The sequence below is a fragment of the Parambassis ranga genome, chromosome 21 (assembly GCF_900634625.1).
Source record: "Parambassis ranga chromosome 21, fParRan2.1, whole genome shotgun sequence".
NCBI lineage: Eukaryota > Metazoa > Chordata > Actinopteri > Ambassidae > Parambassis > Parambassis ranga.
Window position 1 is genome coordinate 774845 of NC_041041.1, and position 17500 is coordinate 792344.

The 17500-nt window shown below is 52.7% G+C and overlaps 2 protein-coding genes across 2 annotated transcripts in view; both read right to left on the minus strand.

Moving 5' to 3' along the window:
* Nucleotides 1–9024, minus strand: part of abcb6b (ATP binding cassette subfamily B member 6 (LAN blood group) b) — a 14062-nt gene extending 5038 nt beyond the window's left edge. Inside the window, 14 exon segments of the mRNA XM_028394444.1 lie at nt 1972–2076; nt 2320–2377; nt 2489–2574; nt 3425–3488; nt 3961–4037; nt 4113–4238; nt 4306–4371; nt 4469–4578; nt 5000–5121; nt 5190–5305; nt 5385–5461; nt 6204–6296; nt 8458–8653; nt 8977–9024. Of these exon segments, the coding sequence (XP_028250245.1) occupies nt 1972–2076; nt 2320–2377; nt 2489–2574; nt 3425–3488; nt 3961–4037; nt 4113–4238; nt 4306–4371; nt 4469–4578; nt 5000–5121; nt 5190–5305; nt 5385–5461; nt 6204–6296; nt 8458–8653; nt 8977–9024 (1344 nt within the window).
* Nucleotides 9025–10684: 1660 nt separating this feature from the next.
* Nucleotides 10685–17500, minus strand: part of LOC114426866 (kalirin-like) — a 55957-nt gene continuing 49141 nt past the window's right edge. Inside the window, 13 exon segments of the mRNA XM_028394525.1 lie at nt 10685–12135; nt 12137–12537; nt 12618–12756; nt 12861–13009; nt 13166–13217; nt 13379–13457; nt 13553–13714; nt 13921–14052; nt 14137–14258; nt 14517–14679; nt 14789–14816; nt 14890–14952; nt 16924–17086. Of these exon segments, the coding sequence (XP_028250326.1) occupies nt 11979–12135; nt 12137–12537; nt 12618–12756; nt 12861–13009; nt 13166–13217; nt 13379–13457; nt 13553–13714; nt 13921–14052; nt 14137–14258; nt 14517–14679; nt 14789–14816; nt 14890–14952; nt 16924–17086 (1810 nt within the window). The 3' untranslated portion in view covers nt 10685–11978.

Below are 17500 nucleotides of genomic sequence, written 5' to 3' on the forward strand. Positions count from 1 at the left end.
ACTGTCTCTGTCTCTGCCCATCCCTCACACTGTCTCTGCCATCCTTACACTGTTTGTCTTTGTCCTTCCCTGCACTGTCTCTGTCTGTCCTCACACTGTCTCTGTCTCTGTCCGTCCCTCAACTGTCTCTGTCTTTGTCCGTCCCTCAAACTGTCTCTGTCTCTGTCCGTCCCTCACACTGCCTGTCGTCTCACGCCTCTGTCCGTCCCTCACACTGTCTGTCCTCACACTGTCTCTGTCCGTCCCTCACACTGCCTCTGTCCGTCCCTCACACTGCCCGTCCCTCACACTGCCTCTGTCCGTCCCTCACACTGCCTCTGTCCTCACACTGCCTCTGTCCGTCCCTCACACTGCCTCTGTCCGTCCCTCACACTGCCTCTGTCCGTCCCTCACACTGCCTCTGTCCGTCCCTCACACTGCCTCTGTCCGTCCCTCACACTGTCTCTGTCTCAGTTCCGGTCCTCCTGACTCTCTCTGCTTTGTGTAAGATTTTCCTGCTGGGAACCACAACACTCCAGACTTCCTGCTCGGCCCGGTTTGGCTGCTAATCACTCACTTTCCCTTAATTTGATCTGTGCTATTTATTTTGGTATTTATTCCACAACACACAACAGCATCTGTTTCTGATGAAGGACGACGAAGAGGAGGAGGAGAGACGCAGACAGATGAAACAAAACAAGAGAGGAAATATTATTTTAAGACAATTATCCTCACACGCAAGAAATGATATTTATGGCAGCAGATGAACTGCAGGCCGGACGGACGTGTGAAAACATGTGCTCATAAAGATCAGGACCACAGATGAGTGAGACACTGATGGAGGTTTGTGTCCACAAACAGGAAGTGAGCTAAACTGAGACGCCTGTTTACATCTTTAAAATCTAAAAAAGAGTCCTGGCTAACTTTAAAAAGCAAACGGATGAGTCAGAGCAGCCTGCAGTGTGAGCAGACATGTGGCGGCCATATGCAGCCAGGACCAACACAAACAGAGCAAAGACGTCCACTTCCTGTCCTCATTCAGAGGGAGCCAGGCTGAGGCACAAACCACTGAGCACCTCCGTCACATGTCACTACAGAAAGTTCCTGCAGTGTCCACTAGGGGCTGGCTCCTGATGTGAGTCAGTCCTCAGACGGAATTGAAGGCGTGGCCACCTGTCTCAGCTCCACCTCTTTGCCCATATTTGGACTAACCTGGAGGTCAGAGGCTGCCTCCACCCTGAGCTTCAGAGCAGCTCGTCACCAAACCTGCACGCGACATCACAGAAGGTGCAGCCACCTCCTTCAGAAGATTAGGATCAAGATTCATTTTATTAATCCACAAAGAAAGAATGAGAGGGGGCGGGGCTTAAAGCTACGCTGAGCAGACGTCAGGGTGTTACTGATCTCCGATGACAGCATGACGAGTCCTCTGACACATGAACAAACACTTTAATGAAGTGAACAGGAAACATGTCCGACATGTTCAGGAGGAGACTCATTTATTGAGTCATCAACATGGCCGACACAAACCTCATGTCACTGATCATTATGTAGCTGTCAAAGGATTTATTAGGTCAGCTGCTCACACACACGCACACAGACACACACACACACAGACACAGACACACACAGACACACACGCACACACACAGACACACACACAGACACAGACACACACGCACACACACAGACACACACAGACACACACACCAGTGTGGTTATAAAAATGCTGCAGCACATCCTCCTCCTTGAAGGCACCGATGAAGAGTATGAAACTAATTAAAGAGACGTGTGTGTGTGTCTGTGTGTGTGAGTGTGTGAGTTATTTGCTTTTTATTAAATAAACCCATAAATGGAGTCACAACAAAAGGACAGACACACATCTGGTGTCTGGATTTGTTGCTGCATAATTCAAGAACCTTTTACTATGATTTATTCACAGTGTGTGTGTGTGTGTGTGTGTGTGTGTGTGTGTGTGTGTGTGTGTCTTACCTTAGAGATGTCCTGCCCGTCGATGCGGATGCAGCCACTCTGAGGGTTGTAGAATCTGAACAACAGGCGCAGAATGGAGCTTTTCCCTGAACCAGACGGGCCGACCTGCACACAGTGTGTGTCTGTTAGTGTAAACACACAACACAGCTTCGACAACATCAGCTCAACTGCACCACACAGCACACAGCACACAAAGCAGTATGCACTGTGCATTTCTGAATGCATCGAACATCCCATCAAACGTCTTTATTACGTGTGTGAGAACAGGAAGCCATGATGGAGCAGGTCACATGACCAGCACTCAGAGTATGAGCAGCAGTTTATCAGCATGTTAATAATAACACATACCAGAGCCACGGTCTGACCGGCCTCCACTGTGAAGGTCACATCTCTGAGAACCTCAGTGCTGCACACAGACACACACACACGCACAGACACGCACAGACACACACAGACACATTTACATTATATAATATATATATGTTTATTATGATCAGCTGATTTGTGTGTTACACACCCAGGAACGTAGCTGAAGGTGACTCTGTCAAAGTCCAGCTGACCTGCTGGGAGCTGGAGGTCCTCTGCATCCTCGTCATCCTGCACCTGAGAGGAGGAAGAGGAGGAGGATGTTTTTAGAATCTGTGACAAACGTTGACAGCTGAGTTTCTGCTTCTGTTTTTATTTTATGTGAAACTGTAAAAGCTTCACTTCATATTTGCATGAGATCAAAAAACTGAACCAGTCCAGGCACCGGGTCTGGACCGGTTCAGACACCGGGTCACTAACGTCACGTGTCCTGTGGCTCCGAGCGCTGTGCACATCATGCGCACACCTGTAAGGACGCAGCACTTCCTGCTGTTTCCTGTGGGACTCAGTGTTTACACCCACGTCTGAAACATTTGACTTCATCACATCACTTTTCCTCTCCTCCTCCTCCTGCTCCTCCTCCTCTTCCTCCTCTTCCTCCTCTTCCTCCTCCTCCCCCCCCCCCCCCTCAGAGAAAGGCTGAGCTGTTTTTAAGGTTCTCTCATGCTTTTGTCTGCATTCATGCGGCTGTTTAACATATCAAGGGCTGTGAATGTAGCAGCTTTAGTGAGGCAGCCGGAGGACGCCTTTTCCCACCGAAACACACACACACACACACACACACAGTCACACACAGAGTCACACACACACAGAGTCTCACACACACACACACACACAGTCACACACACACTTGTTGACCTGCTAATCCTCTGACCTCTGACTGTGCGAGTCCCTCTGAGCATAAATCAACATGTTTATAGTTTCACGGTTACACTAACGTGTTCATATGTGACACACACAGCTTTTTCGATGTAAACTGATCAGATCATGTTTGACATTCAAGCCTCCTACAGCGTACTCGACCTCTGATCACGATCAGAGCGATTGAACCAGCACAAAGACCTGAACAGCTGAGGAGCAGACCCACCTCCCTGTGCTCCGACAGCAGCAGCAGCATCTTCTCCATGTCCACGAAGGCACTCTGAATCAGCCTGCAGGCACACACACAGACAGACACACACACACACACACAGACACAGACACTATTTTACCTATTGAACATGATAGTTGTGCCTGGGGATCGGTCTTATTGACACGATAAGTTCCTCACAGTCAACAGAGGGCAGAAGGAACATCTGGAGGTCCAGACATGAAGCACAGCTGGCCGCTCACGCCCCTCCCCTCAGTACAAACCTGATCATAGCAGCCACAGCCGTCTGAAAGGGGGCGGGCTTTATGTGGGGACTTCCTGTTTGTAAAGGTTTGGATCTTACAGAGCTTCAGAGGAGCACCTGCTGCGCTGTACGCTGTTTAAATTCTGTTCTTGATACCGGTCGGGATGTCTCATGTCTCTGATTGGTTGTTTGTCTGTCCACATGTGTCCAGAGAGACTTTATTCTGTATCCAGCCCCACCCAGAGAACAGACTGATTCTGTGTGTAGAGCAGAAAAACCTCAGACTGACCTGTAGTAGGTACCAAACCAGTTCAGAGGAGTGTACAGCTGGATGATGTATGTCCCAAACAGGACGTAATCTCCGACCTGTAGGTCAGAGGACAGAGGGCCAGTGCAGGAAGAGTCCATTCGGTCCTCGTCTGTAATTTATTGATCTGATACCTGCAGCTGTCCCTCAGAGACCAGGTGGGCGCAGAGCAGCGATCCAGCCAGCAGTCCGGATCCGATAATGACGTTCTGGGTTTGATTCAGCAGAGCGAGCGACGCCGAGCTCTTCCACTCACAGTGCTGCACAAACACAGAACACACACTGAGACACCGCACAGGCGACAACACGAAGGAACGCACGTCATACCTGGTATTTAAGGACGGCCTCCTCGAAGCAGCGCACTTCATAAGCCTCAGCGTTGTAGTATTTCACCTGAGGGGGGCCAGACGTCGAGCTCAAACACCAACACAACAACACCCTGGAACCTTTCTAAGAACACCCAGAACTCCTGGTGTTTAACATGAGGTACCGTCTCAAAGTTCAGGAGCGAGTCCACGGCTCGGGACTTGGCGTCGTTGTCCTGATCGTTCATCTCTCTCCTGTACTTGGTCCTCCACTCTGTGATCAGGATGGTGCAGGCTGCAGGCGGAGGACAGCACGGTTACAGGAGGGTCCTCCGTCAGTTAATCTTCTAAAATAACAAAAGGCATTTTTCCACTGCAGGAAACTGATCGTGGAGCTCCTGCACCAACAGAAACCTAAAAGATGCTTTTGCACCGCAGGAACTTGGAACTGGTGCAAGATAGTACGACCCTTTCACTGCTACTTTTTTCTCAGCTCTGACGGAGGACCTGCAGGAGAAGGTCCTGAGGTGGAAACATGTTAGAGGGGCAGGCTCTGCCTAAAAGGTTCCATGCTTCGTGTCAGGCCTGAGTTCCACCAGTGGAAACATGCCTTTTGTATGAGTTAGCACTGCAGGAACTTTCCTTGTAGACCCCCTTTCAGGTTCACTTTTGGAAAAGGAACCGTCACGGGGCGGAGATCTGTGTGGAGGACTCACTGAGGTAAAGGAGCATGCAGGTGAACACGATGAGTCCGAACCAGGCGCTGAAGTAGGAGACGAAGTAGATGATGGCGATGATGATGTCACAGATGGTGGGCAGGATGCTGAACAGGATGTAGCTACAGTCACAGTCACAGGTGAGTACGTGTCGGCCGGCGGCTCGCCTGAACGTGCGCTCCGGTCTTACCTCAGCAGGTTGTTGATGGAGGAGGTGCCGCGGTCCACGCTCCTCAGCACGTCGCCAGTGCGTCTCTCCAGGTGCCAGCGCAGAGACAGGCCGTGCAGGTGAGAGAACAGACGCACCTGAAGCCAAATCAGACATGACGTCAAACCCCAGAGTGAAGCACACATGGAGAAGAAGAAGTCAAAGTCCCAACGGCACCTGAACGCCTCGGCTGGTGAACTGCTGGACTCTGATCCACAAAAACTGACGAAGGTTGCTGATGAAACCAGAAGTACCTGCGACACAAGAGGAGAGGAGGGACGTGTCACACACACACACACACACACATCACACACACACACACATCATACACATACACACACATCATACACACACACACACACACGTACCATACACACACACATCACACACACACATCATACACACACACACACACACACACACACACACGTGCCATACACACACATCATACACACACACACACACGTACCATACACACACACACACACGCACACACACGTACCATACACACACACATCACACACACACACGTGCCATACACACACACACACACGTGCCATACACACACATACACACACACATCATACACACACATCATACACACACACACACACGTACCATACACACACACATCACACACACACACACACGTACCATACACACACACACGCACACACACGTACCATACACACACACATCATACACACACATCATACACACACACACACACACACACACACATCACACACACACACACGTGCCATACACACACATCATACACACACACACACACGTACCATACACACACACATCACACACACGTGCCATACACACACACACACGTGCCATACACACACATACACACACACATCATACACACACACACACACGTACCATACACACACACATCACACACACACACACGTGCCATACACACACACACACGTGCCATACACACACATACACACACACATCATACACACACATCATACACACCTGCACCTCCTCCCTGTAGGAACTTCAGGAGTGTGTAGATACAGACGACGCCAACCAGAGAAGTCCTGGGGCCTCCTGCAGCGAGCTCATTCACTACACACACACACACAGACACACATTTCTTTGTGTGATTAAAGTTTTTTTTCCTGGTCTACAGAACATCCTCAAACAAACTAACTCTCCCCTCCCCCCCGCTCCCCTCCCCCTCCCCCTCGCTCACATTCACATTGAATCAGGATGAATATTAAACGATGATGTGAGGAAGAGGAGGAGACAGAGACAGATAAAAGATGAAGAGGACATACAAACAGTGTGTGTGTGTGTCTTTGTGGTGTGACTTTTCACTTGGAGGTACATCCAGCTCTTTGGCTCCGGGTCCTGGAGTCGGAGGTTTGGAGGCGGAGTCTGACCCTCAGACAAAACGCCTGTTGTAGCGCCGCGCTAAACGAAAAAGGCCACTAATGCCTGCTAAGCATGACTGGCAGGAGGGGCGACCTCCCAGACACACACACAGACACACACACACACACACTAACAACAACAACCCCCTGAAACCTCCTCCACGCCTCTCTCATCACAAAGCCGCCCGGCCTCCTTCTGGCTCTCACTTTCATGCTGCTCCAAAAGCCAAATGGCAGCTGAGCGGGCTCAGGCTGACTTCCTCTGAAGTGCAGACTGAAGGCTGGAGCCATGTGCTGGATGCAGACCTGCCTACAAAACAGCCCGCAGAGACCTCCACCAAGCGGGCCCTCCACTGAGCGGGCCCTCCACCGAGGGGGCCCTCCACTGAGCGGGCCCTCCACCGAGGGGGCCCTCCACAGAGCGGGCCCTCCACAGACCGGGCCCTCCACCGAGGGGGCCCTCCACAGACCGGGCCCTTCACCGAGGGGGCGGGCCCTCCACAGACCGGGCCCTCCACACAGGGGGCCCTCCACAGACCGGGCCCTCCACCGAGGGGGCCCTCCACAGACCGGGCCCTCCACTGAGCGGGCCCTCCACAGACCGGGCCCTCCACAGAGTGGGCCCTCCACAGACCGGGCCCTTCACCGAGGGGGCGGGCCCTCCACAGAGGGGGCCCTCCACAGACCGGGCCCTCCACAGAGCGGGCCCTCCTGTCAGGACCTCCTCACTCTGGGACACATTCACTCTGTCACATTTCTGTGCTCCTCCTTGCGTTTGGTGCCTACAGGGTCTCCCCTGCCCCTAAACACCAGCTAGTTCCTGTGTCACAGCTCGAGGGCTCCAACAAGAGTCCAGGACCACAGGGCAGTTCCTCCAGAGGAAAAAGGGCCGAAGCAGCCGGTTGGAGTGCTGCTCCTGATGGCGGCACATCACATCACAGAGTTCCTACCAGGTGCTACCCTGTCTCTCCTCTGTTGTTTTCTATGAGCATTAACCCCTCGTGTTCAATCACTTCCACAGAAACAGCTGCTGTTGTTACTCAGAGGTCCTGCAGGGGGCGTCACTGCAAAACTCCATCAACCTCTGGTTTAACTTAAAGTGTTAATGACACATGAAGAAAAACAGACAGAGGGAGAGGGAGGAGTGTAACCACGCTGCCATCTGCAGGCCGCAGGAGGAAACACAGCTTGATCTGAAGTTAAATTCTGACCGTGTTCTCTGTGTGTGTGTGTGTCTGTTCCTGTGTGTGTGTCTGTCTGTTCCTCTGTGTGTCTGTGTGTGTGTCTGTTCCTCTGTGTGTATCTGTGTGTGTGTTCCTCTGTGTGTGTGTCTGTGTGTATCTGTGTGTGTCTGTTCCTCTGTGTGTGTGTGTGTGTGTGTATCTGTGTGTGTGTCCCTCTGTGTGTGTGTGTGTCTGTGTGTATCTGTGTGTGTCTGTTCTCTGTGTGTCTGTTCCTCTGTGTGTATCTGTGTGTGTGTTCCTCTGTGTGTTCCTCTGTGTGTGTTCCTCTGTGTGTGTGTTCCTCTGTGTGTTCCTCTGTGTGTGTGTCCCTCTGTGTGTGTGTTCCTCTGTGTGTGTGTGTGTGTATCTGTGTGTGTGTCCCTCTGTGTGTGTGTGTCTGTTCCTGTGTGTGTGTGTGTGTTCCTCTGTGTGTGTGTGTGTGTATCTGTGTGTGTGTCCCTCTGTGTGTGTGTGTGTCTGTTCCTGTGTGTGTGTGTGTGTCTGTTCCTGTGTGTGTGTGTGTGTGTTCCTCTGTGTGTTCCTCTGTGTGTGTGTGTGTATCTGTGTGTGTGTGTGTCTGTTCCTGTGTGTGTGTGTGTCTGTTCCTGTGTGTGTGTGTGTGTCCCTCACCAATGTTCTTGGAGTAAACAGGCACCAGCACGTTGACCAGCCGCTCTGCTGCCAGCAGGCCGACACACAGCAGCACCAGTCCCTGCAGCGCCGCAGCACCTTTGGGCCAAACGTACGGCAGCAGCAGCCTCACCTTCCTCCCGAAGTCCTGCCACGCTGACGGCAGGGAGGAAGAGGAGGAAGAGGAGGGCTGGACCTGAGGACAAACAGAGAGGACGCAGCGTGATGATGAGGTGTTGTATGAATCTGTTTCACGGCTCTTCAGGGGAGTTCTGACCACAGGAACCATCAGGATGTTTTACTGTGGTCTTCATCCAACAGGGCCAGCCGTCCTGCTGCCTCCACGTCTCATATGACCATCGTTTGGTTAATGAAGCAAGTCAACCAGCCTGAGCTCAGCTTTTTGGGTCCACTCCAGTCATCTGCCTCAACAACATTACCCATAATGCATCTGTGAACAGCTGAGGCTGCAGACCTATCCGTCCTTGTTGTGCCTCAAACATTTAAATCAGTCCTCACCTCCACACTGACTCCTCCAGATTTGGTCTTCCTGCCGCCGTCTGCCATCACAGACACACAGGACCTGTTAGCTGTGTGAGCCCGAGAGTTTAACCTGCTGACACACACAGACACACACAGGCCTGCCCTCAGGTCAAAGCACAACGCTGACCACAGCTACTTTAAACTCAAAGCTGACACCACAGTGTGTGAGTGTGTGTCTCTGTGTGTGTGTCTGTGTGAGTGTGTGTCTCTGTGTGTGTGAGTGTGTGTGTCTGTGTGTGTGTCTGTGTCTGTGTGTGTCTCTGTGTCTGTGTGTGTCTCTGTGTGTGAGTCTGTGTGTGTGTGTGTGTGTGTCTCTGTGTGTGTGTGTGTGTCTGTGTGTGTGTGTGTCTCTGTGTCTGTCTCTGTGTGTGAGTCTGTGTGTGTGTGTATGTCTCTGTGTGTGAGTCTGTGTGTGTGTCTCTGTGTGTGTGTGTGAGTGTGTGTCTCTCTGTGTGTGTGTGTGTGGTTCTGTGTGTGTCTCTGTGTGTGAGTCTGTGTGTGTGAGTCTGTGAGTCCCTGTGTGTGTGTGAGTGTCTCTGTGTGTGTGTGTGTGTGTGTGAGTGTGTGTGTGTGTGTGTGAGTGTGTGTCTCTCTGTGTGTGTGTGAGTGTCTGTGTGTGTGTGTGTGAGTGTGTGTCTCTCTGTGTGTGTGTGAGTCAGCAGGTTAAACTCCTGGGTTAGTTCAGTTAGCTCATACCATGAACACACTGTGCTGCATGCGCACTGTTCAGCTCATCCATTGACTGTATATAAAGATGGACGCCATGACTGACAGCTCCCTAAAAAACACATGTGGATCGCCCCCTGCTGGTTGAGTGTGAAAAAGACTTCACAGCAATACTCAGAGAGACTGGAAGAGTGAGAAAGAACATCACACACACACACACACACACACACACACACACACACACACACACACACACACAGTTTTCAGAGGAAGAAAGACAAAGGTACAAAGTAGCAGATTGTTTATTAGTAAAGAGTAACAAACAGCAGAGGAGGAGGAGGAGGAGGAGGAGGAGGAGGAGGAAGAGGAGGCCTGTACAGACATGAAGCATGAAGCTCAGCAGGAACAGGAAACAGCATTCAACAGGGGGAGCCACCGCGGTACTACGTGGCTCTACAGGCCATCACAGATGCATTGTGGGACTGGACACAGAGTTCAAAGTCTCGGAAGAAGGAGGAGGAGGAGGAGGAAGAGGAAGAGGAAGAGGAGGGGGAGGAGGAGGAGGAGGAGGAGGAAGAGGAGAAGGTGGAGGAGGAAGAGGAGGAGGAAGAGGAGGAAGAAGGGGGGGAGGAGGAGGAGGAAGAAGAGGAGGAAGAAGAGGAGGAGGAGGAAGAAGGGGGGGAGGAGGAGGAGGAGGAGGAGGAAGAAGAGGAGGAAGAAGAGGAGGAGGAGGAAGAAGGGGGGGAGGAGGAGGAGGAAGAGGAGAAGGGGGAGGAAGAGGAGAAGGTGGAGGAGGAAGAGGAGGAGGAAGAGGAGAAGGTGGAGGAGGAAGAGGAGGAGGAAGAGGAGAAGGAGGAGGAGGAGGAGGAAAAGGAGAAGGAGGAGGAAGAGGAGGAGGAAGAGGAATAGGTGGAGGAGGAGGAGGAGGAGGAAGAAGAGGAAGAAGAGGAGGAGGAGGAAGAGGAGGAAGAAGGGGGGGAGGAGGAGGGGGAGGAAGAGTAAAGGGGGAGGAGGAAGAGGAGGAGGAGGAAGAGGAGGAGGAGGGGGAGGAGGAGTAAAGGGGGAGGAGGAAGAGGAGGAGGAGGAAGAAGAGGAAGAGGAGGAAGAAGGGGAAGAAGAGGAGGAGGAGGAGGTGTCTGATGTCAGCACACCTGCTGAGCTCTAAACCATCACAGGTGAAACTCTATCACCCCCCAGAGCCCCAATCTATAATCAATCAAATCAAACCAATCACAGAGAAGAAGAAACATCTGAACCTAATTTAACTCAATTTAATTTGAATCTGAAACATGAAGAAGACTTAGTCGAATCTAAAAGTCCTGTCCTCCTCAGCAGCCAGCAGGAAGCCATGACTGAGTCACATGTGAGCAGCAGTCACATGACCAACACTGTGTGGTTGCCATAGTAACGGGTCAGCTGGCCGACAGGTGGTACAGAGTTCAGTATTAATAAAAAAGCAACATGAGTAAACGAAACAATGGCAGCGCTGTGTCCTGATGAGGGGCTGTCGCCTAGCAACCGATGCTCCAGCTGTCACCAGGTTGCAATGAATCCTGGGATATGCAGCTGCAGAGGCCCTGTGACGCTCCACGAATGCAGGTCCTGGTCGGAGACACGGCGGAGTGGGGTGGGGGGGCAGCACCTGTGACATTCTACAGTAAAGTACATTCATCAGTAGAAACAGTTCAAACATGCACCTGTCTGATCCACTGTCCAAGTCTCTGTGAGGACACCCTCCGTCTCCACGGTAACAGTGCAGGTGGACACTGTTGGCGGTTTAAATCCAGACTGAGGATCCTCCATCTTACTCTCAGCATGAAGCATGAAGGCGTAACAGGAGCATTTCTGTTTAATCTTGAATGTGGAACATTTTTCTTTCCTGTTTATTTTATGCGTAATACTTCTTCTCGTAGCTTTGACACCCCCCCCCTCCAAGGATGACAGGGACTGGCTGTACGTGGTCACAGTTTGAACAGGACTACAGACACCTGTGTCAGAGTGCAGCTCAGAGCGTCTGACCGGTCAGCATCAGGACGCGTCCCGTCAGACGCGCGGCGGCCTGGAGAGCTGACTTTACTGCAGCTACACATGACGAGACATCACCAGACAGATAAACACAGCTGAGCTTCCAGGGACGGACCAGCAGAGTCACAGAGTGTCTGGGGTTATTATTTGTTAGCTTTCTGCTAACAGCTAGCATGTCCAGCAGGTCCGCCACCGTTAACCCTTAATGTTTCTGTATTTGCAGCTGAAGGTTTTTGCTGCTGCTGTTTCTGTGAGGCTCTGTGAGCTGTCAGAGCGCCCTCTAGCGGTCACAGCGTGTTTCCCATGGTGCTGCTCACCAGCCCTTTGATGTTGGTGACGGGCCGGACGTCGTGCAGCTGCCGCCTTCGGTCGATGAACGTGGCTAACCGCGTGGTGTCCAGGGGTGTCTTAGAATACTCTCCACCGTGGGCGCCCCCCCCGACCCACCCATGGGTGCTGCAGACAGGAAGTGGCGCTCGGCCGCTTCCGGGGATCCTGCTGCAGCGTTGACGTCACGAAGTCCCTCGCTGCCTGGCTCACGTCCCGGAAGTATTCGTCCGGGAAGCAGAAGTCCAGGCGGCAGATGTTCACGCAGGTTTCCTCCGGAGATTCGTCCAGAAATGGAGAAACACCGCTGAGCATCACGTAAGCTAGCACGCCAACGCTCCACACATCGGTTGCGACAGAGACCGGCGTCCCCTGTATCAGCTCAGGCGCGGCAAACTCCGGGTTTCCGAGCAGCAGGTGGACGTATCGGCGGTGTGCAGACAGCTGGACAGCGTCGCCGAGGTCGATGAGCTTGATGCAGGGAGTCGGGGAGCGGAGGTCCACCATGATGTTCTCAGGCTGCAGACAGAGAGGACAGGATCAGAGACAGAGACACAACAAACGTTGGTTTCTTCAGGAAAAGCTGCTGCTGCTGGCACCTTCAGGTCCAGGTGAGCGACCCTGCAGGTGTGAAGGTGCTGCAGGGCCTCCAGGGTTTCTCTGAGGAAGAACGCCACCTTCTCCTCCATCAGCTCATCGTGGGCAACCAGGAAGTCCAGCAGACGTCCGTCCTCCAGCCTAACACACACACAGTGTTGTAGATGCTAGCAAACGTCTTGTTTAACTATTTTTTGAAGCTAAACGTAGCTGCTAGCATTAAGCTAACATGCAGTCAGACTTACAGCTCCAGGACCAGCATCAAAGACGTGGGAGACTCGTACGTGTCCAACAGCGCCACCAGCTGGTGATTCTGCACGTGTCGCAGGATGTCCGCCTCGTGGGCCAGCTGCTCCTTTTTCTGCATTTTCTTACTCACAAACTTGACCGCCACCTGCAGGCCCCCCCGAGAACACGTCAACAAGACGTTACAATGAACGGAAGCTTTTATCAGTGTAATGATACGACAACAGGCGGGAAGACAACTGTCATCATTACATCATGTGACAGAAGAACAGGAAGTCCTACAACCTTTCACAATAAGACTCACCTCTTTCTTTGTGGACTTGTTGAGACATTTTCTCACCACTGAGAATCTTCCCCTGTGGAAGAGGAGGAGGGAGATGAGGAGGGAGAGGAAGAGGAGGAGGAGGAGGAGGAGCAGAAGGGGGAGTGAGGAGGAGGAAGAAGAGGAGGAAGAGAAGAGGAGGAGTGAGGCTGAAGGTCAGACTTTGTGTTCAGTGTGTGTCAGCTGCTCTTTCACCTTCCGATCTCACTGATCTCAGTGAAGGCCGACTCGAAGTTCTCCTTCCACTGGATCCCGGCGCCGTCGTATCCTGAGTCTGAGCAGAGGAGCAGAGAAGATGGCGACCGCTGTGAAACTGTTCCCAGCAGCAGGCCTGGTGTGTGTGTGTGTGTGTGTGTGTGGGGGACATACTGCTGCTGGCCAGTGTGACCATGTTGGAGGGCTCCGACGGCGGGCCGACCCCCCAGCGGTTGGAGGCTCGGACTCTGAACTGATAGTGACCTCCGGGGATCAGAGCGTCGATCTGCACGCACTCCTCCCTGCTGCTGGCCACCTGTTGCCATAGCAACGAGTCTGATGGTGAGCGAGGGGGACACACAAACACACAGGTCAGCCTGAAACAGGAAGTGTGTGCAGCTCGCCTCGTCTGACTAAAGGTCGTCTTTCTTTTTGGTCACATGACCTGCTGACGTTTGTGTTGTTTTGTTTGTTTGTGGTTCATTTGTTCATGATTGTGCTCATTTTATTAACTGCACACACACAGACACACACACACACACCTTCCTGTCTGTACTCCACGGTGTAGCTGCTCACGGTGCAGTGAGCTGACGAAGCTGGCGGCGGCCAGTGCACCATCACAGCCGTGCTGCTGGCCTCCTGAGCCACCGGCCGCCCCGGGGCTGCTGGGATACCTGTGGCAGAAACACGCCGCTGTGACATCACACCACCTTCTGTTTAAAATGGTGGCCTGCTCCTTAAATATATGAGTGTGTAACCTTGAACTTTGATGGAGGCGGAGGAGGAGGCGGAACCATGGTCGTTAATGGCAACACAGGTGTAGATGCCCGTATCCTGAGGCATCAGATTACAGATCTTCAACAGGATGTCACCTGTGTCCCTGAGGAGGAGCAGAGGGAGAGGAGGAGAGGAGGGATGAAGGAGCAGGAGAGGAGGAGGAGGAGGGCAAGGACGAAGGTGAGGAGGAAGAGGAGGACAGGATGAAGGTGAGGAGGAGGAAGAGGAGGATGAAGGTGAGGAGGAGGAGGACAGGGATGAAGGTGAAGAGGAGGAGGAGGATGAAGGTGAGGAGGAGGAGGACAGGGATGAAGGTGAAGAGGAGGATGAAGGTGAGGAGGAGGAGGAGGATGAAGGTCACCTGATGTCGATGGTGAAGCGGCTGTTGCTGGGCAGCGGGCTCTGGTCGGGGCCTTTCAGGGTGACGGCGGGTTTGGGCCGTCCACAAACCTTACAGCAGAGGACCACCGTCTCCCCGAACGCACAGACCACGTCTGACAGGGGGACCAGGAACTCCGGGGCCACTGCACACAGGGAGAGCCGCACTTAAAGGGGCAGCGCGCCAAAACCACACAGAACTGAAAGAAAGCTCCAGGCAGACCACAGACGGGCCGCTGGGCCGGGCCGGCTCACCTTCCTGGATGAAGTTTGGGTTCAGCAGCTGGAAAACAGACGATTACACATAATCAGCTTCTAGTCTCCGAGTCAGGACCCACATTAATTAATCCCTTTACCTCCATCCCCGTCTTTGGGTCCAGGTCGTCATCACAGTCGGACTCGTCTGAGGTGTGGACGTCCTGGTGGAGGGCGGAGGAGGGAGGACAGGATGAAGAGTGGAGGTGAGGAGCAGAGGAAGGAGGGGTTAAAAAACCAGAGAGGAGGAGAGAAGGGAGAAAGGAGAGAGGAGAGAGGAGAGAGGAGGAGAGAAGGAGAAAGGAGAGGAGAGAGAGAAGGAGAGAGGAGAGAGGAGAGGAGAGAGCAGAGGAGAGAGGAGAGAGGAGGAGAGAGCAGGAGAAAGAGAAGGAGAGAGGAGAGAGGAGAGGAGAGAGAGGAGGAGAGAGGAGGAGAGAGAGAAGGAGAGGAGAGAGGAGGAGAGAGAGCAGGAGAGAGGAGAGAGGAGAGGAGAGAGAGGAGGAGAGCAGGAGAGAGGAGGAGAGAGCAGGAGAAAGGAGAGGAGAGAGAGCAGGAGAGAGGAGAGGAGAGAGCAGAGGAGAGAGGAGGAGAGAGAGAAGGAGAGAGGAGAGAGGAGAGGAGAGAGAGGAGGAGAGCAGGAGAGAGAGGAGAGAGCAGGAGAAAGGAGAGGAGAGAGAGCAGGAGAGAGGAGAGAGAGCAGGAGAGAGGAGAGGAGAGAGCAGAGGAGAGAGGAGGAGAGAGAGGAGAGAGAGGAGGAGAGAGGAGAGAGGAGAGAGAGGAGGAGAGAGGAGAGAGGAGAGAGGAGGAGAGAATCTGGAGGCCTCAGTGAAAACCAGACCTGCTGTTTGTCACCTGTCTACAGTCAGTCCTCCTCCATCACTCATCAGGGAGCCACCATTACAGCTGGGAGCCGTTCATGATCAGCTTTTAAACCCGTAACCATGGCAACAGCTCAAGTTAAGCTCATTTAGTTTTTTAATAAAATAAAAGTTCCGTCAACATCACATAAAAACTTAAAAATGAATGACAACTACTATTTAAACCTGCAGTAGCTGACTGTGGCCACTAGGAGGCAGCACACAGCAGGCCTGTGAAAGGCTCTGCTCATGGCAGCTGTACAGGGAGGCTGGCGCTCAGAGCGGCTCAGGGCACAGCCAGGGCGGCTCAGGGCGCCACAGAGCGGCTCAGGGCACAGCCAGGGCGGCTCAGGGCGCCACAGAGCGGCTCAGGGCGTCTGAGAGCGTCTCAGGGCGCCACAGAGCGGCACAGGGCGTCTCAGAGCGCCACAGAGCGGCTCAGGGCGCCGCAGAGCGGCACAGGGCGTCTCAGAGCGCCACAGGGCACCACAGAGAGGCTCAGGGCGCCACAGGGCGCTGAGCTCGTGTGTCCTGTGTTTGATGCAGAGCTTCATGTGCTCAGAGCCCCACAGAGCGCTCACTGTGACGGTCGTCCATCCAGAGGAAGCAAACAGGAAGTGATGCAGGTTAATGAGGCATTCAAACGTCACTGTGAGAGCTCTACATCTACCTCTGTCCATGCAGGGAGGGACCAAGAAACCACAACCAAACACAAAACAAACTTTATTTACAGCAAATCAAATCAAACGGGTGCAGTGTGTGTGTTTCAGGTACAGCTAGCTGCTGTGCTGCGCTCACCGGCTAACCACCTTCTGTCAGATAAACATTAGCATTATATCAGTTATTGTGGGCTAAGATCTGTCACACATACCTTTGTGTTATATGTCTACTCAGATGGTATTTTGCTGTACTAAATATTAGCAATTAAGCTAAGCTAACATCAAGTATTATCTATTTATCCACCATTAGCAGATTCATGTGAACACCAAGCTAGTGGAGTTAGCATCTAGATAAGTGCTGTTAAAATGGAACATACATTTTAACGTTTGCTAATTCAAGATAACATATAGATAAATAATTAGCAGTAAGCTAGCCCAGCTAGCCTGAACCTGACTGTCCAGTGCAGGGTTAAGATGCAGATCGTGTTCACACACACACACACACACACAGGTCAGGAATTAAAATAAAATCTGAGGGGGGGCAGGAAGGTGGGGGTGGGGGGTTTTCAGCACACATATGACATCACCAGCGTGCGCCGTCGGCCGTACTGTTACTCACTTTGCCCTTCGCCGCGGGGGCGGGCGAGGCGAGTGGGGGAGGGGGTGTGATTTCTTTGGGCTTACGGAGGAGGCCGTTCTCCTGACCTCTGACCCCTGCGGGGGACGCGTCCTTGGCTTCAGCGCGCTTCCTGGCACGCAGCGTGTTCCACGACAGAGACTTCCTGTACAGTGCAGGAACGACAAACATCAACCAGCCAATCAGAGAGAAGCTCAGAGGTGTCCAAGCTCAGCCTGGCTGCAAAGGCGTGACATGACGTCACTGTGGCCACCTAGTGGCTGCACCTATGATGGAAGAGTTCTGCTGTGTGGATACAAAACAGTCAGGAGATCAAAACACACAATGACACCATTAGCTGCTAGCATGCTAACAACATATGATGAGGCTGACAGGCCTCCCACACTAACAGCCCACTGAAGGGCCCCCAGGAGTCTGTACTGTAGCAGAGGTCAGAGCGCTGGACCTGGGTGCTGATGCTGTAGTCATGTGACCGTGCTGTAGCTTAGCATTAGCTTTTAGCTTTAGTGATTATATTTAGGCTTCAAACATCATCAAGAGGAGTTCATCAGGGAACCTG